Source organism: Gorilla gorilla, chromosome 1, assembly GCF_029281585.2.
Source record: "Gorilla gorilla gorilla isolate KB3781 chromosome 1, NHGRI_mGorGor1-v2.1_pri, whole genome shotgun sequence".
In the NCBI taxonomy this organism is placed as follows: Eukaryota; Metazoa; Chordata; class Mammalia; order Primates; family Hominidae; genus Gorilla; species Gorilla gorilla.
Genome location: NC_073224.2, coordinates 121,048,784 through 121,073,151, shown reverse-complemented (window position 1 = coordinate 121,073,151; position 24,368 = coordinate 121,048,784). Strand labels below are relative to the sequence as shown.

At 46.7% G+C, this 24,368-nt stretch overlaps 1 protein-coding gene and 1 non-coding gene across 7 annotated transcripts in view; one reads left to right on the top strand and one right to left on the bottom strand.

The window, feature by feature from the left end:
- Window positions 1-214: 214 nt before the first annotated feature.
- Window positions 215-264, bottom strand: MIR320A-2 (microRNA mir-320a-2). Its single transcript, NR_162085.1, has one exon. It is a non-coding gene; the product is annotated as a microRNA mir-320a-2 (primary transcript).
- Window positions 265-4,152: 3,888 nt separating this feature from the next.
- IGSF3 (immunoglobulin superfamily member 3) overlaps window positions 4,153-24,368 on the top strand; it is a 93,352-nt gene continuing 73,136 nt past the window's right edge. For 2 of the 6 annotated variants that reach the window (XM_063695860.1, XM_055355911.2), the window contains exons 1-2: window positions 4,179-4,362; window positions 5,010-5,682. In XM_063695860.1, coding sequence (XP_063551930.1) covers window positions 5,640-5,682 — 43 coding nt within the window. In that variant the 5' untranslated portion in view covers window positions 4,179-4,362; window positions 5,010-5,639. Of the gene's footprint in view, window positions 4,363-4,445; window positions 4,606-5,009; window positions 5,683-24,368 lie in introns of those variants that run through there. The other 4 variants (XM_063695863.1, XM_055355901.2, XM_055355928.2 and 1 more) reach the window with 3 other exon arrangements.

The following is a 24,368-nucleotide window of genomic DNA, read 5'->3' as shown; positions in this document are numbered from 1 at the left end:
ATGAAGGATAACTTGGCTAACACCCTTCATTTTTTTCCCCTTAAAACATGTAACTCTATGCCATTTGTGGTTTTATATTAGCCTTTTGGTTATAGCTATTGGTAGGTCTAGAAACCTCAAACTGATATAACCACTTGCATATCTTATCCACGAAAAAATTTTGTCTTGGCCCCCCCACAGTGTTTAATTAGTTAATTAATTAGTTAATTTGTTTGCCCTCTCAACCCAGCTTTTCCTCACTCTAGGAAGAACTAGAAAGAGAGGGATTAATTTATTTTTGAAACACTAGTTTCCAATGAGCAAAATTAAGAATAATTTTTTTTAATGTGGATTTCCTGATTCTCTTAAAAAGTAGGAAAATCAGGCAACACCACACCTTTCTTCCCAGCAGCAACACTTTGCTGAAGCTGTGCGTGCTCTTTCAGGCTGTGCTCTGGGTGCACGGGCCCCAGTACTCCCTGGCACTGTGCTTCACCTCGGCTTCTGCAGGCTTCTGCATTTAACTCCCTGATGGACAAGATCAAGGAGTCTTCCAAAATGTCCAAAATAAACAACTGATTCCAGGCCGGTGCAGTAGAGGTTTCAAAATTCAAATGCAGAATGTTTTGAAGCAAGCTGGAATGTTTAGCCCGGACACCAGACATTGCTGACTGGGGACTTCGGTGCACTCCTCTCCTTTGACATCTCTCCTTCCCTTAGGACTCTTTCTTTCTTTCTTTTCTTTCTTTCTTTTTTCTTTCTTTCTTTTCTTTCTTTCTCCTTCCTTCCTTCCTTCCTTCCCTCCTTCTCTCCCTCGCTCCCTTCCTTCCTTCCTTTCTTTCTTTCTCTCTGTCTTTCTTTCTGACAGAGTTTCGCTCTTGTTGCCCAGGCTGGAGCTTGTTGCCCAGGCTGGAGTGCAATGGCACGATCTTGGCTCACTGCAACCTCTTCCTCCCGGGTTCAAGAGACTCTCCTGCCTCAGCCTCCTGAGTAGCTGGGATTACAGGCATGCACCACCATGGCCGGCTAATTTTTTGTATTTTTAGTACAGACAGGGTTTCTCTATGTTGGTCAGGCTGGTCTTGAACTCCCGATCTCAGGTGATCTGCCCACCTCAGCTACCCAAAGTGCTGGGATTATAGGGGTGAGCCACTGTACCCAGCCTCCAATTCACTTCTCTGCCTGCTGATGAACTCCTGAAGGGGCCACCATCACATCACTGTTCAGGACTCATTTAATCGTTTCTACGTCTGGAGGGCAGAGGCATTCTTTTAAATTATACTTTTGTCTCCCCATCCAACACTTTGCACAGTTCTTTGCATATCATAGATGTGGAAATTAGAAAGAATGCCATGCTGGGAATCAGCCATAACACATCTGGGTGGTGATGGAAGTCAAGGGTTGAAAGATCATCCGGAAGGATGCAAGGGGCCAAGTAGTATGAAGAGGGGCAGGTTGAGATTGAAAGAACGAGTAATAGAGAAGGGATAATTGAGTATATGGGTTCAAGGATGAAGGCCTAGGCAGAGGCCTCAGAAAGTACAGTCTTGCACCTTGATGGGGGTGCACCTTGGTGGGGGTCAGAGAGTTCCAAAGCAGGCTGAGATGCCCCTTCTGGAAGATTCCTTGACTCTTCTCTTTCTCTCCCCCTCCATATTCAGTTCTTCAGAGAATTTCATTGACTCTGCTTTCTAAATGCTTCCAGACTCCACCCATTTCCACAACCTGCATCAGCACCACCCTACTTTAAGCTGTGATCATCTCTCACCTGCGCAATGGAAAGAACCTCCCATCCAGTGTCCCTTGTCCACCCCTACCATCTGATGCTCTATTCTTACCCAGCAGCCAGAGTGAGCCAAGCTCCTCAGGTTAGAAGGTCCTACTAGATTTGGCCTCTTTGACCTCTCTGATCACATTCCTCCTTCTCCTTCTGTTTTATGCCATTTCAGACACACTAACACACCTTTAATTTTCTGAACATGTTATGAGGCTTTGCACTTGCTGTTCCCTGCACTTGGAATGTTCTTATTCCAGAAATCTCCAGCGCTCACACACTCCCTGTAATTAGGTCTCTGCTCAAATGTCACTTCCTCTGAGGGGTCTTTTCTGACCACCTCACCTAGCAAAGAGTCCTTCCTCCCACTGGAACCCCCAAACATACACACTATTTCTTTTCCTTTCTGTTTTTTATTTGTTTGTTTGTTTGTTTTGGAGATACTCTCGCTCTGTTGCCCAGGCTGGACTGCAGTGGTGTGATCTCAGCTCTTTGCAACCTCTGCCTCCCAGGTTCAAGCGACTCTCATGCCTCAGCCTCCCAAGTAGCTGGGACCACAAGTGTGCACCACCACGGCTGGCTAATTTTTGTATTTTTTGTAGAGACAGGGTTTCACCATGTTGGCCAGGCTGGTCTCGAACTCCTGACATCAAGTGATCCACCTGCCTTGGCCTCCCAAGGTGCTGGGATTACAGGCATGAGCCACTGTGCCCGCCCACACATTTCTATACTCCACTTTTCTTCAGAACACGTTACATTATATTATATACTTGTTTCATTGTCTGTGTTTCCCACCAGAATGTAAGCTTCATGAGAGCAGAGACTTTTCTTGACACATAGTAGGTGCTCAATAAATAAATGAAGGAGTCTAGCAGATGGGAACTGAGAGCTGCCAGAGTCACGGTGTCTCCGGGAAAGAGGTAATAATTAACACACAAGGAAAGATTCCTGGCTGGGCACAGTAGCTCATGCCTGTAATCTCTGCACTTTGGGAGGCTGAGGTGGGCAGATCACCAGGTCAGGAGTTCAACACCAGGCTGCCCAACATGGTGAAACACTGTCTCTACTAAAAGTACAAAAATTATCCGGGTGTAGTGGTGCACGCCTGTAGTCCCAGTGACTCAGGAGGCTGAGGCAGGAGAATCACTTGAACCCGGGAGGTGGAGGTTGCAGTGAGACAAGATTACACCACTGCATTCCAGCCTGGGTCACAGAGTGAGAACCTGTCTCTTAAAATAAAATGAAAAATAAAACGTATATCTGATAACCATAGTCCGTTACTCAACACCTTCAGTGGCTTCCCAATGGTCCCAACCCCTTAACACACCATACAATGCCCTCTAGGTTCTGGCACTCGATTTCTTCTCAGCTCATTTCTTGTCACTTCTCTCCTACAGTCAAGTTTGGGCCCAGCAGACTGTCCTGGTCCTCTAACTGGGCTCCTTTCTGGGCCTGCAGAGGTGCTGTTTCTTCAGTCTGCGATTCCTTACCTCCCCTCTGTCTCTTCCTCTGCTGCTGCCTTCTGCTCTTTGGCATTCAACCGAGTTTTCCTTTCCTCTGAGAAGCCTGGGACCTACCCCGACCAAAGCTCCCTCCTCCTTGCCCCTCCCCCAATAACACAGGGTTGGGGTCTCTGCATTTGCTTCCTCAACACTGTACTTTTCTTGTCATGTCTATTTTATGGTCTGTGTCCCCACTAGACTGCAAGTTGCATGAGGGCAGGGCGGTCTATTCTGCTTTGGTCGCCTCGTGACGGTGTCTACCCAGCAAGTTGTGTGTGTTGGGTAAGTAGTGAGAAAACGAAAAAGCACTTGCTTTACAGGGCGGTTGGTCATAAAATAATAATAGCTTATATTTACTGACCACTTATGATGTATCAGGCACCATTCTAAATGCTTTACAAGTACGTCACAGATTTCTCCCATAACCCTCTTAAGTAAGGGTTATTTCCTCCACATAGCTGATGGGGAAATTGAGGCACAGAGAGGTTAAGTAACTTGCCAAGGGCAACAGCGAGGAAGTGGAGGAACCGGCGTTAGAACCCAGGCTGTTTCCAGAGTCCAAATTCTATCCAAGAGTGAAGTGCAATATGGGGTTCCACTTCGTGAACAGATTCAAGTCTCCAAAGGGCTTTGTTTTTGTTTCCAGGAGGAAGGACGAGCTTCTGTGCCGCCGGCTTCCCAGGTTATAGGTCGCCGGCTGGGCTTTGGGAAGGGCCTGTACATCTCGCCGGCGACCCCGGAGTCTGGGTGTGAAGCCCTGATTAACTTTCCGGGATGCTCGGCCCACACGCCAGCCCTGCCCAGGTCCTCCGGTGCCCCGGGCCACCCGCATGCCCCCGCCAGGCCGGGGGCCGGGACTCGCGTCTCCAGGGGCGGGGCCGGGGGCGGGGCCGGGCCGCTCTTCGAGGCCGCCGCCCTGGCCCCGCGCTCGCCTCGCCGAGTGCGGCGGGCCGGGCTGGAGCTGGAGGGGCGGGGACTCGGGAGGGGCCGCAGCGCGGCTGCTGGTGCCGTTGCGGGAGAAGAGGAAGCGGCGCGTCCCCTGAGGCGTGCGCCTGGATGGACTGAAGGACGGACCGACGCGCGCGGAGGGAGAGGGCCAGGGGCGAGGTCAGGCTCGGCGGGGGCGCGGGCGGCGCCAGGAGGGGGCCCCGGGGAGGGAGGCGGGGAGGCGGGGAGCGGGGAGGGGGGAGCGGGCCTGCGCCGGCTGAGCTCCGGGTCGGGCCCGAGACCCCTCCCCTGGCTGGGCGGGCGCGCTGCGAGCGCGCTCCGGCAGCTGAAAGCGGAGCTCCGGACTCTCTTCTTCCCCGGTTTCTTTTCTTTCCAATCAGCGAGATATAAACACCCTGGAAGGTAAAACAATAGCGGGGCCACCTGGGACGCGTCGCGCGCAGAGCTCCCACGGTTGGGGCGGGGGCCGGGAGTCGCGGCCCCACCGCGGAGCCCCTTCCCGATTTGCCCTGGCGGAGGGTGGGGCTACCTGCGGCGCCCGGGCTCGGTAGGAGGTGACGGGAATTCCCAGGAGTGAAGCATTTGGTGGAAGTATTTCAGGAACAATCGGGCTTCCCACTGTTGCCCTGCTCTGGGCAGGGAAACTGAGGCGGAGGGAAAGACAGAGACTTGCCCAAGGTCAGAATGCAGAGGTTGACTGTCCTGGTCCAGGAACCGGACCCAGGTGTCCGGACCAGCTCAGCGCTCAACCCCAGTGGGTTTTGCAGCTTTGCCTTTGATAAAAATCTCTGTTGTGTTTGTTTTAGAAATCTGCTCGCGCTGGGGTACCGCTTCAGGGCTGCCGAACGCCAACTTGCTTCGTGTGCCCTCGGCAGGCGTGGGGCAGGTGGCGCCTCCGTGACCTACCACCATGGATGGAAACGGACTTTTTGGTGAAGAAACCCAAACGGTTGATGCCAGGCAGGGTGATTTGGCCGTCAAAGGTTTTGACGAAACCTGCCCTGTTCTCTCTGGGGAATCCGAATGAGGGAGATCACAGACACCTTCACTGGGAAGCCAAGGACATTTCTGTATAATCAGTGGATGAAAGGATTTTCTCAGACCCTTTTTTCCGTGCTTCTGGAGGATTAATCCACTACAGTCTGCAATTTCAGTGGAAACTGCAAGGCACACGATGTGGCAGGAGCCGGGAGCGACTTCCGAATTGTTGTGGACCCTTCCTGTAGCATAGGGGAGTTTTCACACTTGCCTCCACTCCTCCCCTTCCCCCCAACTCCCTCCTTCTGATCTCTTCTTTTTAATCTGTTCCCATTTTCCGAGTTAAGTTCTATTTCCAAAACTGTTCTCTGGAGCTATAAGTGGATTGCCAGAAATGAGAGATTAGGAGCTGGGAGAAGAGGAAGCGCCTTGTGTTGTGTCTCCTGGAGGCTGCCGACATGAAGTGCTTTTTCCCGGTGCTGAGCTGTCTGGCTGTGCTGGGTAAGTGGCTCTGCTTATCAGTGCAATCGATGTGAAAGTTTAACCTGCTCTTGGTTCCTGTAATTTCTTGTGGTTCTTTTTCATCAACACTAGGATTTGGGGGACACCAGGAGGCGGTCGGTGTGTGTCACAGGTTGGAGTAGAGTACGAAGAGGCCCGTTTCTAACCCAAGAGCAACGGTGGAATATCATTTGTTATCTATAAGAAGGAACATTTGCTGTTCTTAAAGTGTCTGTCTTGGGCCCTGGGGTGAGGTCCTGCATCTGCACATCTGTGGTTTAGGGACTTCACATGGCTGGTGGGCTGCTGTCTTGTAGCATGACAAACATGGATGCTCTGGTGTTTCCACTTCTTTGTTGGGCTGCATTGATTCCTGATTGGGAGTGGGAACATCATTCCCCTCTGTCTCGAAAGTTGGTTTGGGTGATAATGATGGTGCCTTTTTTGAGGTGGAAATGGGAGTAAGTGGGATGGGGGTTGAAGGGATGCTTTGCCTACCTGAGTGGTCTGAAGGCTAAAAATGTGAGGGCACTAGTCCTGTGTCTCCTCACCAAGGAAGCTTAGATCGTAGTTCTGGGAGAAAGAGAGCCTGAAGAAAAGGAAGCTGCCTGGTAGGGGAGATTTTAGGATTGGCTTTTGTGCTCCCACAAATCAGAATGCCTAGAGTGGGAAGAAGAAACTATGGCCCTGAGAGGTGAACCTTTGACACCCCTCTTAAGGTGCAGATGCAGGACCTTCACCCCAGTGAAGAGGCCCCTCTGCTCAACAATTGCCTATTCTTTTTATGCCATTGAGCACTGTCTTCAGCGTGCTATCTTAGAACACATCTCAGGTCTAGGATAAACTTCATCGCCAGGATTTGGTGCCATTCTCTTTCCCCATCTCAGACCTCATACATGAGCACACCCCCTGCCCTCTCTGTAAGGCTCGGTCCTCTGCATTCAGAAGGGATTATGATTGTTGCCTACAGGGTTCACGTCTCCAAATCTAGGTGTCTTGCACGTAGGGAACTTAGGGTGATCTGCTGGCAGTGGAGATTGCTTCCATGCATTGTCTACACCCTTGCAGTAGGTAACAGGTGTGTGGGAAGAGAATGGACTTTAGAATTAGAGGACCTGAGTTCCTATCCCAGCTTCACCATGATTGACATCTGAATGTCAATAAAACAAACAATAAAACAAGGGAAGGTGTGACAACTAAAGGATATAAGGTGTCCTAAATGCCTTGACTGCCTTAAATAATGTCTGAAACTCATAATAGATTTGTGCAATCAGTGGTTCTCAAACTCTCGTGTGCATGTTGGAATCACTGGGGAAGCTTTTAAAAATTCTGATTTCAGGCAACAACCCCAGATCAGTGAAACCAAACTCGATTGGGGGGTGGGACCCAGGTCTCAGCCTTTGAGCTATCTCAGGTAATTCCATGCATGGTTCAGTAGAGAACCAGTGGGTGAGTTCACTAGCGCCAGTGCCCTACCACCCAACGCATGCAGACACCCTGCTGGTAGTGAGTTTAGTTAGTCTTCTGTTCAGCTGTGGGCTGGGATACAGGCAGTGTCTCCATGTCACCTGTATGCTCAGGCAGAGTCAAGAAGGCAGGGAGCCCTTCATTTGCCAGTCTCTTCATATTGGATCTGTATTTGTTGTACTGTATGTGTCATTCGCTTAGTGTCTGGGTTTAAATCAGCAATTAGTGATTCATGTGGATTCAACAGGACACAAACAAGGAAAGCCCTTGGGGAGGTTTGGATGTGGGGTGGGGTGTGTGGCTAAGGCGGGAAAGAGGGCTGAGTGGCAGGGTGGGGCCCAGGGCAGGAGAAGTAACCATCAATGGGAAAACAAGGCAATGTGACATTTGTGCCTTTTGTTTCTTCTGGCTGCTCAAGTAATGTAAGGCTGCATGCTGGTCCCCCTGCTGTTCGCTCTCTGTGCCACTCTGTGGAGTGGAGCTCGGGCCCTGGCACCTGGCAGGTGCTGTCATTTTCCCTCCACCCTCATCTTCATGTGTAAACAGGTGCCATGGAGGAAAATGAGCATCAAGGTGGCTTTAAAGGGGCACAGTGGCAGACATCCAGATGCAGGCTGAAGTGGGAAGGTTTGGAACTGTAGGCATGCATGTGGATCTCTGCCTGATTTGGAGCCCCACTGGTGGAACCTCATCTTTCTCTTCACCTGATGGCTCTCGGTATGGCAGGAAGGAGGCCTGGCTACTACTTTACTAATCTGGGAGAGGTAGAAGGCGTTTGGGGAGGGAGCAAAACCCATGTTGGGGTCTTATTTCCTGCTTGTCTTCTGATGTGGTCTGGTTCATGTGTCAGCATTCTTGCTGCATAATGTGAATTAATGTGTAGTATGAATTTAAAACAGCGAAGAATCCCAAGGTTTTAAGCCCATATAGGTCACATGCCTGGAATAAAATTTTGTTTATAAAAGTTGGATAAGGCTAAGTGCTCTGAAAGTGAGACCGATGCAGGTACCAGCCTCTAGAAATGGCAATTTTAGTTAGAAAACCCTGGACAGTATGTGAGGGGTACACAGGGTAAATCTCGGAGATGCTTTCATCTCCCTCAACATGACAGACCTGTGCTTTTCTGCACCTGTCCTTTGCCAGTGTCTGGGATTGGAATCAGATTCCTCTTTTTCTGTCTGTTGGGATACTGATTCCTGCTTATGTCTTTGTCCTACCCTTTGTCTTTGTACCTACCCCTTGACCTCTGTGTGTTGTTTCCTTCTGTCCTAACCCTAGGTGCCTCACCCAATAAGGGTTGTGGTGGCAGTGCATGGCTCTGTCACCACAACCCTTGGTTCCAATTACAAAGCTATTTAAGCCTGGCCCTGGTTGAGCCATGAGGGTAGTAAAGTCTCTACTTGAGGATAGATGTGGCCAGAGGGGCAGAAGATTAGAGAGAGAATAGAGGCTGGTACAGTGGTAGGAAGGGAAGGGTGACTGGAAAAGTGCCTCTGTCTGGGAGCAGCCTGCATGAGTGACAGTGACATGGGAAGATGACAGCAATGTGGGAAAGAGAGCATAGGATTTGTGTCTGTAAGAACAGGAAGGAAATTCTCAGGGAAGATGAATATAAGCTTTAGACACATACAGCACATTTTGATTTTGTGTAGCCAGGAAGAGTTATATACCTCCCAGACCAGTGCTGATGTTGCAAACAAGATTAAATAGCTTTAAAAGTGTTAGCAATGAAAAATGTAGGAGACTGGGACATCTGAGAACCTGTAGATGGCAAATGATCATTTGTGTTCTGCTCCAGAGGGAGAGAAGTTCATTTGTAGAGTTTGGGAAGTCTCTTCTTTGAATACGGTAAGGCTGAGGAAGCCATCTCTTACTTCCCAGTTAGTTAGAAAAGGCTTCTGAAAGGGATTGAAAGAAACTTTGAAGTACTATGGGTGTGACCTCAGAGGCAGGGCTGGAGTGATCAAAGGCAGAGGAGAAAGAGGAGGCGGAGAAAAGTGAGATGGTTTGGAGCAATCAGGAGAAGGGTTCTGAAAGAAGGGGATGAGGATTGTGATTTATGGATGAACAAACACCACTGTCCTAATAGTTGTCCCAGAGGTAGTGCACTTCCCTTTCCTGGGGACCATTTGACAAGAGTGCAGGAGAAGGAAATTCTTGTCAGGAGGACTTGGCCTACTAGGATGCCTTTCAACTGTGAGAATCATTGAGCTACCTCCAGGTACCCAGGGCTGTGTTAAGATGTTGCCATCTTCTACGGTTTTCATGGCAGCAAGACTGCTGGTACTTCCATAATGGCAGTAATACCAGCTCCCCTAACTCTAGCCCTTACTGTGACCCAACTATATCAATCTGTCTTCAAAACAACCCTGTAAGATAGATACCTTGCATTATCACATTTTTATAGATGGGGAGATTGAAGCTTAGGGAGGTTAAGTAACTTGCCTAAGCTGGGCATGGTGGCTCATGCTTGTAACCGCAGCACTTTGGGAGGCTGAGGCGGGTGGATCACTTGAGGTCAGGAATTTGAGACCAGCCTGGCCAACATGGTGAAACACCATCTCTACTAAAAATACAAAAATTAGCCGAGCATGGTGGCACATTCCTGTAATCCCAGCTACTCGGGAGGCTGAGGTGGGAGAATCGCTTGAACCCAGGAGGCAGAGGTTGCAGTGAGCCGAGATCGCGCCGTTGCACTCCAGCCTGGGCAACGAGCAAAACTCTGTCTCAAAAAAAAAAAAAAAAAGAGTCACTTGCCTAAGATAGATTGCTGACAGTGTTAGGGCTCCAAGCTCCTGTTGTCTTGCTCCATATGCATGCTCTCTATTCCCAAGATGATTTCATGGTCCAAGATGACTCTTCTAGCCCCAGCCATCAGGAAGGAAGAAAAGGCTAGTGAAGGGTAGGACCTCTTAATGTAAGGATACTTCCTGGAAGTTATATACATCACTTCCGCTAACATTCTCATTGGCTAGAACCTAGTCATGTGACCATATTTAGCTGCAAAGAAGGCTGGAAAATATGCTTATCCTGAGGGTCCATGTGTCCTGAGAAAAACTTGGGATTCTATGACTGTAGGGGAAGGAGAGAACAGATTTTGGGGGACAGCTGCCCATCTCTGCCATAGTCACAAAGCTAAAAAGTGGCAGAGTAGGGTTTTGAAGCCAGGACCATTTGGTTCCAAATCCTGTGTTCTTACATCTAATAAGCTATTCCCTTTGACTCTGAAGCCAAGCCTCTGGCTTCTAAGAAGGCTTGTTAGGAAGGCATGAGTTAGATGAACCAACGTTTGTTTCATAGGAAGCAACCTAAATCAGCATATAATTAAACACTACATGTTGTGGTTTTATCAGTGAGTATTAAAGTGTTTATAGAGTGCTTATGTGCCAGTCACTGTGCTAAACACTTTACATAGCATGACCTTCTGTATAAAATTCTTAAAGACCATCTCTGTCATGTTCATTACTGTAGTCCCGGAACTCAGCCTTGTGCCGTGCAAAGTAAGCAGGTGTTCAGTTATTTTATTTTTTATTTTTTTGAGATGGAGTCTCACACTGTTGCTCAGGCTGGAGTGCAGTGGCACGATCTTGGCTCACTGTAACCTCCGCCTCCTGGGTTCACGCGATTCTCCTGCCTCCACGCGATTCTCCAGCCTCAGCCTCCCGAGTAGCTGGGATTACAGGCACACACTACCACACCCGGCTAATTTTTTGTATTTTTAGTAGAGATGGGCCTTCACTGTGTTGGCCAGACTGGTCTCAAACTCCTGACCTCGTGATCCGCCTGCCTTGGCCTCCCAAAATGCTGAAATTACAGGCGTGAGCTACCACACCTGGCCCAGTTAATTTTTTGATGAGTGAATGGTTTCACAAGGTAGGTGTTGTTTCTGTGTTGGCTTCCTTGATCAAGATAAGGAAATTCATGACACTTTTCCCTTGAACACAATTATGTTCAAAGGAAAAGAGCTGGAATTTGGCAGAATCTGAATTTGAATTCACATTTGTCTGATTATAGAGCTTCTTAACCTTTTTTGTGTCATGGATCCTTTTGGCAGTCTGGTGAAGCCTATAGACCCCGTCTGAGCATAACATTTTAAAATGCATACGTGGCCGGGTATGGTGGCTTACGCCTGTAATCCCAGCACTTTGGGAGGCCAAGGTGGGTGGATCACCTGAGGTCAGGAGTTTGAGACCAGCCTGGCCAATTAGCTGGGCGTGATGGTGTGTGCCTGTAATCCCAGCTCCTCGGAAGGCTGAGGCAGGAAAATCCCTTGAACCTGGAGGTTGCCATGAGCTGAGATTGCGCCACTGCACTGCAGACTGGGCCACAGAGCAAGACTCTGTCTCAAAAAAAAAAAAAGCATACATAGGCCAGGTGTGGTGGCTCACTCCTGTAATCCTAGCACTTTGGGAGGCAGAAGCAAGGAGATCACTTGAGCTCAGCAGTTCAAGACTAGCTAGGCAACATAGTGAGACCGCATCTCTATCTACAGTTTCCTGCAGAGATCAAAGTAAAGTTCAGTGTAGGTGGTGGTTGTTGGGGAAGACACTCAGGAAGAGGACATGGGCTGAGTGTTCAGAAATGGTCAGGATTTGATGGGGAGGGCATTCTACTCCCAATTAAGTCCTGATAATGCAAAGGCCTCAGCAGGCCTTTTACAGATTGGAGAAATGACTGTCAGTGGTTTTAAGGACCAGTTTAGGTGGGATGATGCTGGACACAGAAAATTGGTTTGAATTATAATGAGTTTGGGATTTAGGCTTAAAGTAAGTCCCCAGAGCCCAGGCCACTACTGCTGAGCCCCAGCCTGGGAACTGGAGGAAGCAGTCCCAGTTGCTGACCTCTCGTGGTCCCTGGCTTCGGGTGTGCAGTGCATCCTTAGTTATGACTCCTTGATTAATATTTTTAGCTTCTGGCCGGGCATGGTGGCTCATGCCGATAATCCTAGCACTTTGGGAGGCTGAGGCAGGAGGATCACTTGAGCTCAGGAGTTTGAGACCAGCCTGGGCAATATAACAAGACCTCATCTTACTAAAAATCAAAAACATTAGCTGGGCATGGTGGTACACACCTGTAGTCTCAGCTGCTTCAGAAGTTGAGGTGGGAAGAATTGGTTGAGCCCAGAAGGTTGAGGCTACAGTGAGCTGTAATTGCACTACTGCACTCTAGCCTGGGTGGCCCCCATCTCACACACACAAAAAAAGAGCGAGACTCCGTCTCAAAAAAAAAAAGGGAGTTCCTCATTTGCCATGAGTGGACACCTGCTTCTTTACTGCTTCAAAGTGAACACAGCTATTCCTTGTAAAGGGTTGGTTTTTACTTTAAGGAAATCTAGAACACCTGTGTGTGAATGCCCCCTGATTTTTCAAAGAAATGAGTGGTTGCATCAAAATCAAGCTTATATTTGTGGAAAATCACATGTTGCCAAATTCTCTCATCAAGAACCCTTTATTAACTGACTAATTGTGGGCCATGGTGGCAGGCACTTAACAAAGACCATGGCAGCAGACCTCCCTCAACTGGAACCCTCAGTTAAGTGGGATTTTGTTTTTATTTTTGAACTCCACCTTCAGAAGGGCAAAAATCACAAGATGTGGTAGCAAGGGTTTATTCTAGAAATTAGCTTCCAAGCAGTCGTCAGCCCAGTCTGTATGTCTTCCGCATCTATAATTATAGTAGCAGAAGAGAATGGTGAGCCTGGGGCACTGCAAGATCCTAAATCAAAGATTAAGGCATATTAACTCTACCCTGCCTGGAAAGTGGTCAGTTGTATTTTAAAAAGCTTTACAATAGGCTTTCTAATAAGGAGAGTTGAAGCAAAGTTTCCACCTAACCCTGTAATTAAATTCACCAGAAGACCCCATTTCCCATTATCCAGACGACCGAGGCTTTGCCGAACACCACCGGTCCCTGCCCTCTAGGAGAGGGCATCCAAGGCCAGCAATGAAACAATCAATTTGCAAATGGACAGGAGGACACTGACAGGATGTGTTCACTGAGGGTAGGTGTCTACTGGGGGAGAGAGGCCAGGCAAGTCTGTCCTTGTTTTCAGTTTAGCAGGAGGAGTGAAGGGGAGGCCAGAGTAACTCCTGAGTGGTCAATCTGGAAAGGCCTTTTGGAAGGGCTGGAATTTTAGGCATTTTTCTTAAGTAAGAGGAGAGTGACGTCCTGTTGGAATTGTGGGGTAGAGGATATTCTGGGCACTTCTAAAGAGGTGGAAAAACCTGAATGTCCTGGGATGGGAACCCTAAGGGTGTAGATTTGTAAAAATTGGTGCAGTCAGTTGCCATGAGGACTGGGTATTTGGGCTAGAGACAGGTGGGCGACATCAGAAAGCTGTGAGTGGATATCCTGGAAGACCACTGAGAGGAGGAGCCAGGAATGGCACCAGACATTTCTGAAGGTGGGGGGCCCAGAGGTTGAAGCAAAGGGGGGCCTGTTTCTGTACCAAAGCAAGAGCTTCTGTATATCCATCAAAACATAATCAGGCCAGGCGTGGTGGCTCATGCCTGTAATTCCAGCACTTTGGGAGGCCGAGGCGGGTGGATCGCTTGAGGTCAAGAGTTCAAGACCAGCCTGACCAACATGGTGAAACCCCATCTCTACTAAAAACACAAAAAAGCCAGATGTGGTAGTGGGTGCCTGTAATCCTGGCTACTTGGGAGGCTGAGGCAGGAGAATCTCTTGAACCTGGGAGGCGGAGTTTGCGGTGAGCCGAGATTGCACCATTGCACTCCAGCCAGGGCAACAAAAGCAAACAAAACAAAACAAAAAACCCCATCTCAAAAAAAAAAAAAAAACCATAATCAGAGCAAAGACATTCTAACAAAACTGTGAACTCGGAGAAATTAGTGATGCCTGCTTCCCGTCAACTTTCAGGTGTCCAGGCCTTCTCTTTATTAAAACAGAAAAAAAATCTGATACCAGTTGTGTGTTCTTTCTTTGATGTAGTGCAGTTTGCCCAGGCTTGCCTTAAGTTGGTGCTATTTTTGTGTATTTAATTCTGTTTTTGCATGTGACCCATTGTCTGATGCTTCAGAATGCAGTCTGCTGCCTCCTTTTTGATAGCAACTCTAAGAACACTGTCTCTGCTCTCGGCAGGGCACTGGGTACACCTGTGGCATCACTGGTGCCATGGCATGAGGCAGGCTTCCCACTTCACTTCTCAAGGACCTATTTTATTAACTCTCCTTCCCCCAGGAGCTCCGTATTTTGAAATCTTTGGTTTCCCAGACAATTAGGGAGTAATTAAAACTTTTTTCCCACATGATAACCAGTATGATCGTTCACACTTGATATAGTCCAGTTCTAAAGCAAAATTAGTCTAGTGGTCTGGGTTGCGGATGACCAAAGCACACATATGTTTGATCCATTAGGTCGCTTAGCCCTGTGGTTAGGAAAAGTGGGGTTATTGTTAGGTGATTTTGAAATCTCTAAGGTCGTCAGCTTCCCAACCCCATGTGCTGCTTTGGGCCTTAGGAACCTTGGATAACCTGGGTGGTGTTTGCCCACTACTTCTTTGCATTGGTGACCTTGATTGACCTTGCTAGGTGGCACTTTTCAGCAGGGAGAGGAAAGGAGATGCAGAGTTGAGCAGCCATCATTTGCTGCGGGTCAGATCACACCTACCCTATCCCAGCCAGATACAATCTATTCCTTTTTAAAAAGACTTTCAGAGAATGAAATTTTACAGTCTTTTTTGTATAATGCCCCCAAAAGGAAATCTTGATTTTCACTTAAGATTTGATTTGAAGTAAGTCATGATTTAGAACAGCAGATAAAATGCATTAGGGTAAAGTATTATGTAAACTTAAGGTGAAGAGATACTGGTTTCTACTTCAGGAGGTAGCTTATATTTGTTTGCTTTAATTCATTCATTCATTCATTCATTTTTGAGATGGAGTCTCGCTCTGTTACCCAGGCTGGAGTGCAGTGGCACAATCTTGGCTCACTGCAACCTCCGCCTCCCGGGTTTAAGTGATTCTCCTGCCTTAGCCTCCCGAGTAGCTGGGATTACAGGTGCCCTCCACCACGCCCAGCTAATTTTTGTATTTTTAGTAGAGATGGGGTTTCACCATGTTGGCCAGTCAGGCTGCTCTCCAACTCCTGACCTCAGGTGATCTGCTGCTCCAGACTCCCAAAGTGCTGGGATTACAGGCGTGAGCCACCGTGCCTGGCCTAATTTTTGAATTTTAATTTTTTGATGGAGGTAACAGTGACTATAATTCTGTTACAAGAATGTAGAAAGTCACGCCTGTAATCCCAGCACTTTGGGAGGCTGAGGTGGGCAGATCACAAGGTCAGCAGATTGAGACCATCCTGGCTAACACAGTGAAACCCCAAATACAAAAAAATTAGCTGGGTGTGGTGGCAGGCGCCTGTAGTCCCAGCTACTCGGGAGGCGGAGGCAGGAGAATGGTGTGAACCTGGGAGGCGGAGCTTGCAGTGAGCCGAGATTGCGCCACTGCACTCCAGCCTGGGCAACAGAGTGAGACTCCGTCAAAAAAAAAAAAAAAAAAAGAATGTAGAAAGTAAAATGTGAAAGTTCCCCTCCTTGTCTATGCCCCTTATTGACTTTGATATAGATTCTTTATAGTTTGGTATATATTCTTCCAGACCCTTTTCTATGTATATACTTACACAAATATATTTTTTCTGACATAAATGGAATCATGCAGAACATATTGTTCAACAACTTGATTTTAAAGGGATGATTTACTTCACTATTTTTTCAGGCTTAATTTTATGGCTATATCAGAGCTGATTTGGTTATTTTATAGCTGGTTGAAGCTGTAATTTGTGAAATCATTGGGGAGTAGTGAGCCTCCTTCAATAACTATATAACAATAAATTTTGCTATATCAGGAGAGCAAGTCATAATAAAAATATTACCCTTAAATTTTAATGTATTTAGTGAGAGTAATTGACTTGTTTATTCTGCATATTTTCTTCAAAAAACACATAAGTTCATCAAATTAAGCACGTTCGTATTTTATTGACTATTTTGCTATAATTTTGAAATTATGTTAAATTAGAATGAAGCCTATTTGAAACCTGTTAAGATGACAACCATAAATACTTAGTTTTGTGTCTAATTCAGTTAAGTGTTCTTGTTTGTTCATGGACCAGAAAAAAAGTTTTCGTGTGTTTTCAATTCCCAAGTGACTCCTCCAGATAGAATGAACTGGACCCGAGTAGCCTTTAAGGTTGCTGGCTACGGGCTCAGCATTTAAGACTTTAACCCAAAGGAAGAGAACTTTTTTTTCTCAAGCCCTGCAGCAACAGTTATTGCTGTAAAAAGATTATCATTTCAAAGTGTTGGGTTACTTCTCAACGTTCACGGGAATGACTTTCTTTAAAACTTCTGGGAGCAAGAGCAGTTTCTTGGATGGCTCACCTTTAGACCTGATTTTTAAAATAGTTACTCTTTTGGAGAGATGGCTGTGGGATTCATGTGTCATAGTCATCCCTTCTTAAACATCAGTGTTTGACTTTCTATCCCTTGTCCTGAGACCTCTGGGGGTAGCCCCTGTTCTAGTACAATCTACTTCTAATACTTTTCCTAAGAAGGCTTTCCCAAGAAGTTCATTCAACAAATAACCGAGTGCCTGCTACAAGCATTCATTGTTCTGTTATCTCCGGTGCCACAGAATTCACAGTTAAAATCATGACTAACATTTTAAGTCGTCACCTGATATGTATTTTTAATCTTTAATAAATAGAAGGATTAATTAAATACACTGTGACATTGGGGAACTCTTTTTTATTCCTAAGGTACATCTTTTTTCTTGCCATTACTTAACCTCTTTTCTTCCTGTTTTGTTCTCAGCTCTCCTTTACAGCCATGAGTTACCAATGCCCGGTGCCACCACGAAGAGGGGGTATCTGTAGGAGTAAGATGATGAATAGCAGTGATAAGGGGAGAGCGAGGAGAAGGGAGGGGGCTCTGAGGAGGCTAAAGGGCAAACTTTTATTCTTGAAAATACACAAATATCCCAAGTCCTGGGTGTGTGGAACGTCCTGATTACTGCTGGGGATGTTGCTTGTCTGTGGGAATTGGGAATTTCACACCTAGCTCTGAATTTCTAGGAAGCCCGAACAAAAGAGAAATAGAAATAGAGAAATCACATACTTCCCACCAGAGAGGAGACACCGTCCATACCAGAGGAGCCTTGTATGGGGGGTGGTGAGTATAAGGCCGATCCATCTTCCCCACCTCATACTTTGCCTCCTGCAGTGTGGCCTCCCTGAGGGCGCCCTGGCAAGGGAGGGTGTGGGACCCTCATCAGTATGGCTCTTACAAATTCCCAGAAGCTGCTGTAGCAGCTCGATGAAGGGCAGGCTTTTCCAGGTCTGTTCCTTGCCAGATGCCCTCTCCCAACCTGGGGTTAACCCTAAGCAGGCATTGATCTGCACTTTTCTCAGAGTCACTGGTGACCTCCCGGGTAGCCAAGAGCTTCGCCCTTCTCCGTGAGCCCTCTGAGACTGCAGGTCCCAGACGGTTGTAAATTCTGCCTGGTGGAAATTGCCAAGGTGCCAAAGCAGGTGCCTGCTGCCCTCAGGAGCCTCTGTGCAGGGCCATTCTTCTCCCTACAAGCAGCACTTCTCAGAGACCTTTCTGGTTTTCCTCTTCAGCTTTGTTTGGCAGTGGTTTGGTGTTGGTTTGGAGATGGTGGTGTGTTGGGAATTCTGCTTCACATAGATGGACATGTTTGTTAGTGTGAGGAATGATGGTGCAGATATTCATTCTGGGCTTACCCCAAACTAGGTAACCCTTTATGACATTGTTTAGAGATGATTTGCTGAACAGTTTCATAATGCCTTCTGATGTTTCAGTACAAAAAATAGCTTGCTGAACAATGTTACAATCTGTCTTCTGATATTTCGTTACAAAGAAGCAAGAGCACATTCTGAGCACGCTGCCCAGTGCTTTCGCCTTCTCTCTGTTGGAGCAGGTGATTGGTTCCAGTTCTGCGTTTCGGCACCTCTGTGGCTGGGCATCCCTCTGAACTGTGCACTTCTAGAAGGGAGCAACAAGATAGAGAACTAATATGCCTCTAGGCCTGAGTTCATTTTGGAAAAATCTTTGTAGATTTCTTGCCCAATCCTCTTATTTTAAAGGTGAATTGTCCTAGAGGGAAGAAAAAGACCATGGTGACCTGGGTGGGTAGAGGGTGGAAGGAGTACTGGAAAATGCCCCTAACAGGAGATGAGAAAGAGACTCTGATGCACGTCATCTTTGTTTTAATTAAAACATTATGCAATACAAACATTCGCCTTCCCACTCTTCCCCCTACCACAGAGGAGCTGTAATTTCCCATATTTGGAATTTGGGGAGAGCTGGGCCTCATTTGAAGATAAGGCTAGATTCAGTCTCTGATTTGGGGGGAAGTAAGTAACTGAGAGAGCCTTGAGGACTGTGGTATTTATGGTGAATATATCAGAACTATATGTGCCTCCTTGTCATCATTTATTCAACACCTCTGATGTCCTAGAGCTGGTGCTATGCCCGTCAGTAATCTGACTCTTGTTTTCTTCTGCATATTTTCCCTTTTGCAAATGTATAGGCATTCAGCTTTAATCAAGTAGGCTTTTTACTCTGTGATCTGTAACGGGGATGACTGAAGTCATGTGGAGGATTTTAAGTAACTAATCTCTTAAGACATTCAGAGCATAATCTTCCCTAGCCCGTGATCATCCTGCCTGCATCCGAGAGATTTGTGAGGCTCTGCAAAGGAGGCTGGATGGGGACTTTGGCATCCTTTGGAGAGACCGGGTGTCTTCCTTGCTGGTGACAGGTTTTTGTTTGCTTTTGGCATGGGGACAGGGCCTGCTGTTCATTTACCATGTCAAGAGAGTTCAAGATGCCTCATGAATGTGACCAGTGTATTACTAAATCTCCGTACTGGTACAGAAAACAATGGCAGGCCAAACACACATGAAGACACTGTCTAGGCTCATTGATGTTTATGCAATTTGTGTCCAGGGCTGGTTCTCAGGGAGAAAAATAGATAAGATCTGCAAAATAGATAAGAGAGGACTGCTGGTCAGTGGTGTTCCCTGACATTTTTCCTTGAATGATACCAGGTTAATCAAAAGATAAGGATCTAAAATTTTTTTGTGCTCTGCTTATAATTTGAATGTGACTTCATATGTGTGTCATCTGTTGGACTAAATTGGATTGCAGTTGCTCTTCAAATTGTCATTCCTTTGTTTTCTATTTCTACCTACCTCCTGATGTTAGCTCAGGTTCCTGCTACCAAGGTGTCTTGCAAAAGAATTTGGTGACTGTTACTCTAAGTGAAGCTTTTGATACTTCCTCTTAATATAATGGTTAAACCTCTAACAATGTAGACTAATGAGGAAGATTAGTTTGAATTAGTAAAATGTCTGAATTACCAAATATTTTTCAAGAACTTCACTGTTATTACTTTTAAGTAAATACTGTAACTCAAACTAGGCTAATAGAATGCCTAATAAAGATCCTTAGGGGATACTGCTTTAGGAGAGAAATAAGAATGATTTGCAATTAGTGCACCAATTGTTTATGTAAATGGAATTTCTGAAATACTAGACTGAGCTTGAAAACCATTTGTTCTCTTAAGTATTTTAAATAGTCCCTGTGAAACCCCTGTGCATGCTGGTAGTTGTTTATATGCTGTGTAGAGACCTGTTTCATGAAGACCTAACTCAACCTTATATCATCAGTATCAGAAATTCCAAGTTAGTGACGTCCAGGATCCTCACCTTCCAAGACTAGATTAGATCTCTCTGCCAAATGCTTCCATAGCACATGCAATTGTCTGTTGTAACACTAATCAATACATTTAACAAATATATGATGTATTCTGCTATATGCTTGGCCAGTGTGTGAAATGGAGGAGACATAATCCTCATCTTTGTGTAGTTTATAGGCTAGCAAGGAAGTCAGGCAGTAAACAAATAAATGCATTTATAATTAATTACAATCCTGAAGTTGGATTGTACTTTTGTGAGTAATGGTTTAATAAACTAGATTTTAAGTTCCATTAAGATAGGGGTTACTTCTGTGTTGTTTGTGATGGTGTCCCAAATCCTTCTTTAGCCTACTGCCTGGAATAGAGTAAATAATAAGTTGAGCTTTATTGCCATTTTGATAGGTCAGAAGCGGTCGAATGTCAATAATGTCACATAGTTCAACCTAATAGTTGCTCAGTCAATATGTATTGAATGTTGAATGCATGTTGTAATCAACATGCCTATGGTAGGCTGCATTTAACACAGTTTTCTCTAGCCAAAGAAATGCTAGCTATGGTATTTGAAAAGGAATTCTAAAACTTCAAACAGCTAAAACTGGTGATCTGTGATACAGACTGTGGGACTGGATATCTGTGAGACTGGAGTGCCTTTTGTCCAGTATATTTTCTATGCAGTTCTTGGTACATTTCCCAGCCTCAGGTGGGAGCATGTGTATTTGGGTCTGGAGTGCTTGTCAGTAGCCCAAAGAACCTGGGAAGAGTATGCTGGAAAGCTAAGATGGAAGGCAGGGATAGGAGCCATTTGGCCTGAAGAAGAAAGAGGCAGGAAAGAGATACTGGCATAGCCAAAGAAGCCTTCCCTTTAAGTCCTAGTGTAGGGAGACTTACTTTTCCAGACCAGAGCTCATGAGATCATGCACTCATTCCACAGATTTGTGTGAGTCTGTGATGTGCTCAGTTATGGCTAGGCATGGGCGTTCCTTATTGTGAGCTTCCTTTTTGTGCCTGGAACTTCTGTCTGAAGGGTTGTGGGCTGGACTGTAGACCACTGGTCCTCAGAGGCAAGGGTTGAACTGAGGAGAAGGCCCCAGCTGGATCCCACTGGGAGAAGCCCAGCACTCTGGCCTGGGGCCTGCTCCCTATCTGTGGAACTGGGAGTAGGGCCCAGGCTAGGGCTTAGATCAGAGCTTCCCAAACCTTCTGTGTTAAGAACGTTTTTGCATCTGTTTGGATTTCATGGCTCTTTTTCCATTTTCTGTGCACACATGTCCAATTGTACCACCCTATTATAATGCACACTCTTTTCTCACACCCACAGGATAATTTGTAGTTCCACAGCTATTTGTTGAGCATCCTTATCTGCCAGCACAGGATGGGGGTGGTAAGTGAGGGGAAACACAGATATGTGGTATTGGTCCCTGCCTGTGGTAGACGTGATTGGTTACCTACAGTGGCTCTTCTTTTCTCTGCCTGCTGGCAGGACCCAGTTGGGTTGGATGCCACACCTCTCCCACATGCCACTCAAGGAAAGGTGACCCTGCCTCCAGCTCTAGGGCACGTGCTGATTGAGCTGAGCCCATCCTGGAGGCCCGTAGTTTAGACATGGGCGTGTGACATGGTTTTGGCCACTGAGGTATGAGAAGTCTGCTGGGAGATTCTGGGAAAGATGTTTTTCATTGTAAAAGAAAATGCAGAAGGGACAGCTTCTTTCACTAGATTCTCGGACATGAAGCAGCCATCTTGTTGCAATGAGGAAAGCAGGTTTGTTGAGGCCAGCAGACGGGAAGAGATGGGAAAAACCCTGAGGGCCAAGCCCCTGAAGACTGAACGGTCCAATCTCCATACCTTTTGTCCTCACTGTTGAAGCCAGTTGAGTTGGAATTTTCTACTACTTATAGTTGAAGGCAACCTATGTTAGACACTCCCTCAAAGGAGCATGAAATAGGATTTCTTCTTGTACCATTCAGATTATCATCAAAAAGCACATTATTCAGAGACAGAGCTTAGCTTTGTGGTAAGGCAGAAAGGAGAGGGGAAAGCAAGTTGGTAGGAAAGAGTTGAGTGAGGAGATTGTATTTGAAATGGATCCTGAGGTAGGATTAGGATTTGTGTGGGAGGAGCAGAAGGGCGTTCTGGGAAAAGGAATGGTGGCATGAGCAAACCTGTGAAGACAGGTGTGGATGTGGCACTGCCAAAAAACAGGGAGATTATGTCCTGACTAATTCCACGGACAGATTCTAGAGCACCTCAAATTGTGAGTTTATATGGTGACACGTGACTTGTGCAGCGGGAAAAGTATTGCAGGCTCATGAACAGGGGAGAAAGGAATGAAAGTGGGCCTTGGGAAGAAGGATAAGGATTAAGTAGCTAGGTACCAGGTTCTTTGGAAGGGGAAGAAAGTAAAAGGCCAGTGACAAGTTCAAGCTACTGGAATAACTCACATTTGAGTTGATAGCAGTGCGGGGAGGGAGTGAAGCTGTCAAAGGAAGATTGTAATAAATTAACTGGCGAAGAAGGGTAAGATGGATATCTAGGAGAGGAAGATGGAAGAGGAAGATTTTAGGAAGATGCTGTTTGCCTTTTGCCACTATGGCTTTGAGGTAATGAGGAAAGATCTAAGTAATGAGGCGTTGAATTCATTTGAAAATAGGGCTAGACTTTGGGAATGAGAGGCCAAGGGTTAAGAGGATGTGGTAGAGGCAACTCACTAGACATGCACATACTCCAGATTTTCCAGCCTCCCTCACAGTTCAGTTGGGGCCATGTGACTAGTGTTAGTCAGTGAAGTGGGAGAGGAAGGAACCAGGGGAGAGCCATGTATTCCTCCATTAATTCCTTCCATGCCACAGCAGCCTTGGGCTAGGGCCAGAAAGTGTGGCTGCCAAGACGGGGAGGGCTGTCCTTCCAGGACCAGACTTTGACGGTTCTTGCTCAGCTGGGAAATCCTGGTAGAAGCGAGATCTGAAGCTGTAATGGGTGGCAGTGCTGACAGCTATTTGTGTTGGGTCTGGGTGGTATGTGGTCTTCATGGTACAGTTGTCCACCTTCTCCTGACTTGATTTGCTCAGGGGTCTGCTGTCAATGGGCTGGAGCTTGCTGGCTGACTCATTCTACCTCTAGGACTCTCAGTATTTCTGGGGGCAGGTTTACATCTTGGCTGTCCAGGGAAGGGGATCCTTGTTCATGAGCTGTGCTGGTGAGAAGGCTGCTCTCTCCACAGGCACCAGAATGCCAAGTGCCTTGCAGAGGAGAATGTTTGGATGGCTGGGGTCCAGTGGTGACCAGGTGGAGTGTCTCAATTATCTGGCTAAACATGGAGCTTCAGGAAGAAGTTCCAGATCTCCAGACCTGAATAGGAATAAGGTGCAAATCCCATCTTTCAAATCTTTCCCACTCTCAGAAGAGTCAAAATGTGCCTTTTCTGCAAGCAGTCCGGAGCTAGGCACTTTGCACACGCTTTGTTACAGTGTTGCATCAATCTTGCCTGGCTGAATCATGGTGTTTTCCTAAGGGCAAAGGGCCTTGTGAGTGCTGGGAGGCCTTTGGCATCTGGTTTTCGTCAGGCAGCAGGTAAAAGTGCAGATGGCGGGTCTGATCGTGCTTTAAACAAAGCAGAGTTAGACACTTGGGAAAGGCATTTGAGAGGAACCTCTTACTCTGTGTGTGATCTCCCGTGCATCCTGTTTCTTCTCTAACCGAACACCTCAACTCCTAATACCCAGAGGAAAACCCTTCAGACTTGGGAGACAGCAGGCATTGCTGGCATTGTCCTCTCTGGAGCTTTTCTTGATAAGTTTGAAAATTTAAAGACAGTGGTGGCACTGTTTCTCTGTTGAATGGAGAGTTGACATTCTTATTTTTCCTTCCTCTTCTGCAAAACTGGGGTGTCATCAGATCAGTGTTTGCTGCTGCTGTTGCGTTCTTGGGTAGCCACTCTTTTTTTTCTTTTTTTGAGAGGGAGTCTTGCTCTGTCGCCCAGGCTGGAGTGCAGTGGCCCAATCTCAGCTTATTGCAACCTCTGCCTCCCAGGTTCAAGCGATTCTCCTGCCTCAGCCTCCCAAGTAACTAGGATTACAGGCGTGTGCCATCACAGCCGGCTAATTTTTGTATTTGTAGTAGAGACGGGGTTTCTTCATGTTGGCCAGGCTGGTCTTGAACTCCTGACCTCAGGTGATCCGCCCGCCTTGGCCTCCCAAAGTGCTTGGATTACAGGCGTGAGCCACCGTGCCCAGTCAGCTGCTCTTATTTTACACACTGCTTCTGGCTGATAGGCCTAAAAGGTCTAAGCTTAATCCCAGAAAAAGTGCTACCCGTGTGGTCTGTCAGTCGGCCTTTCGTTTGTTTGTCTTGTTCCGGTCATCCTTGCCTCTGTCCACCCAGACAACATTCAATCAACATTTGTTATGGAGCCAGCAGTATGATTTTGCAAGTTACTTTTCTAAACTCTCATTTCCTCATCTGTAAAATAATAGGAAATACTCA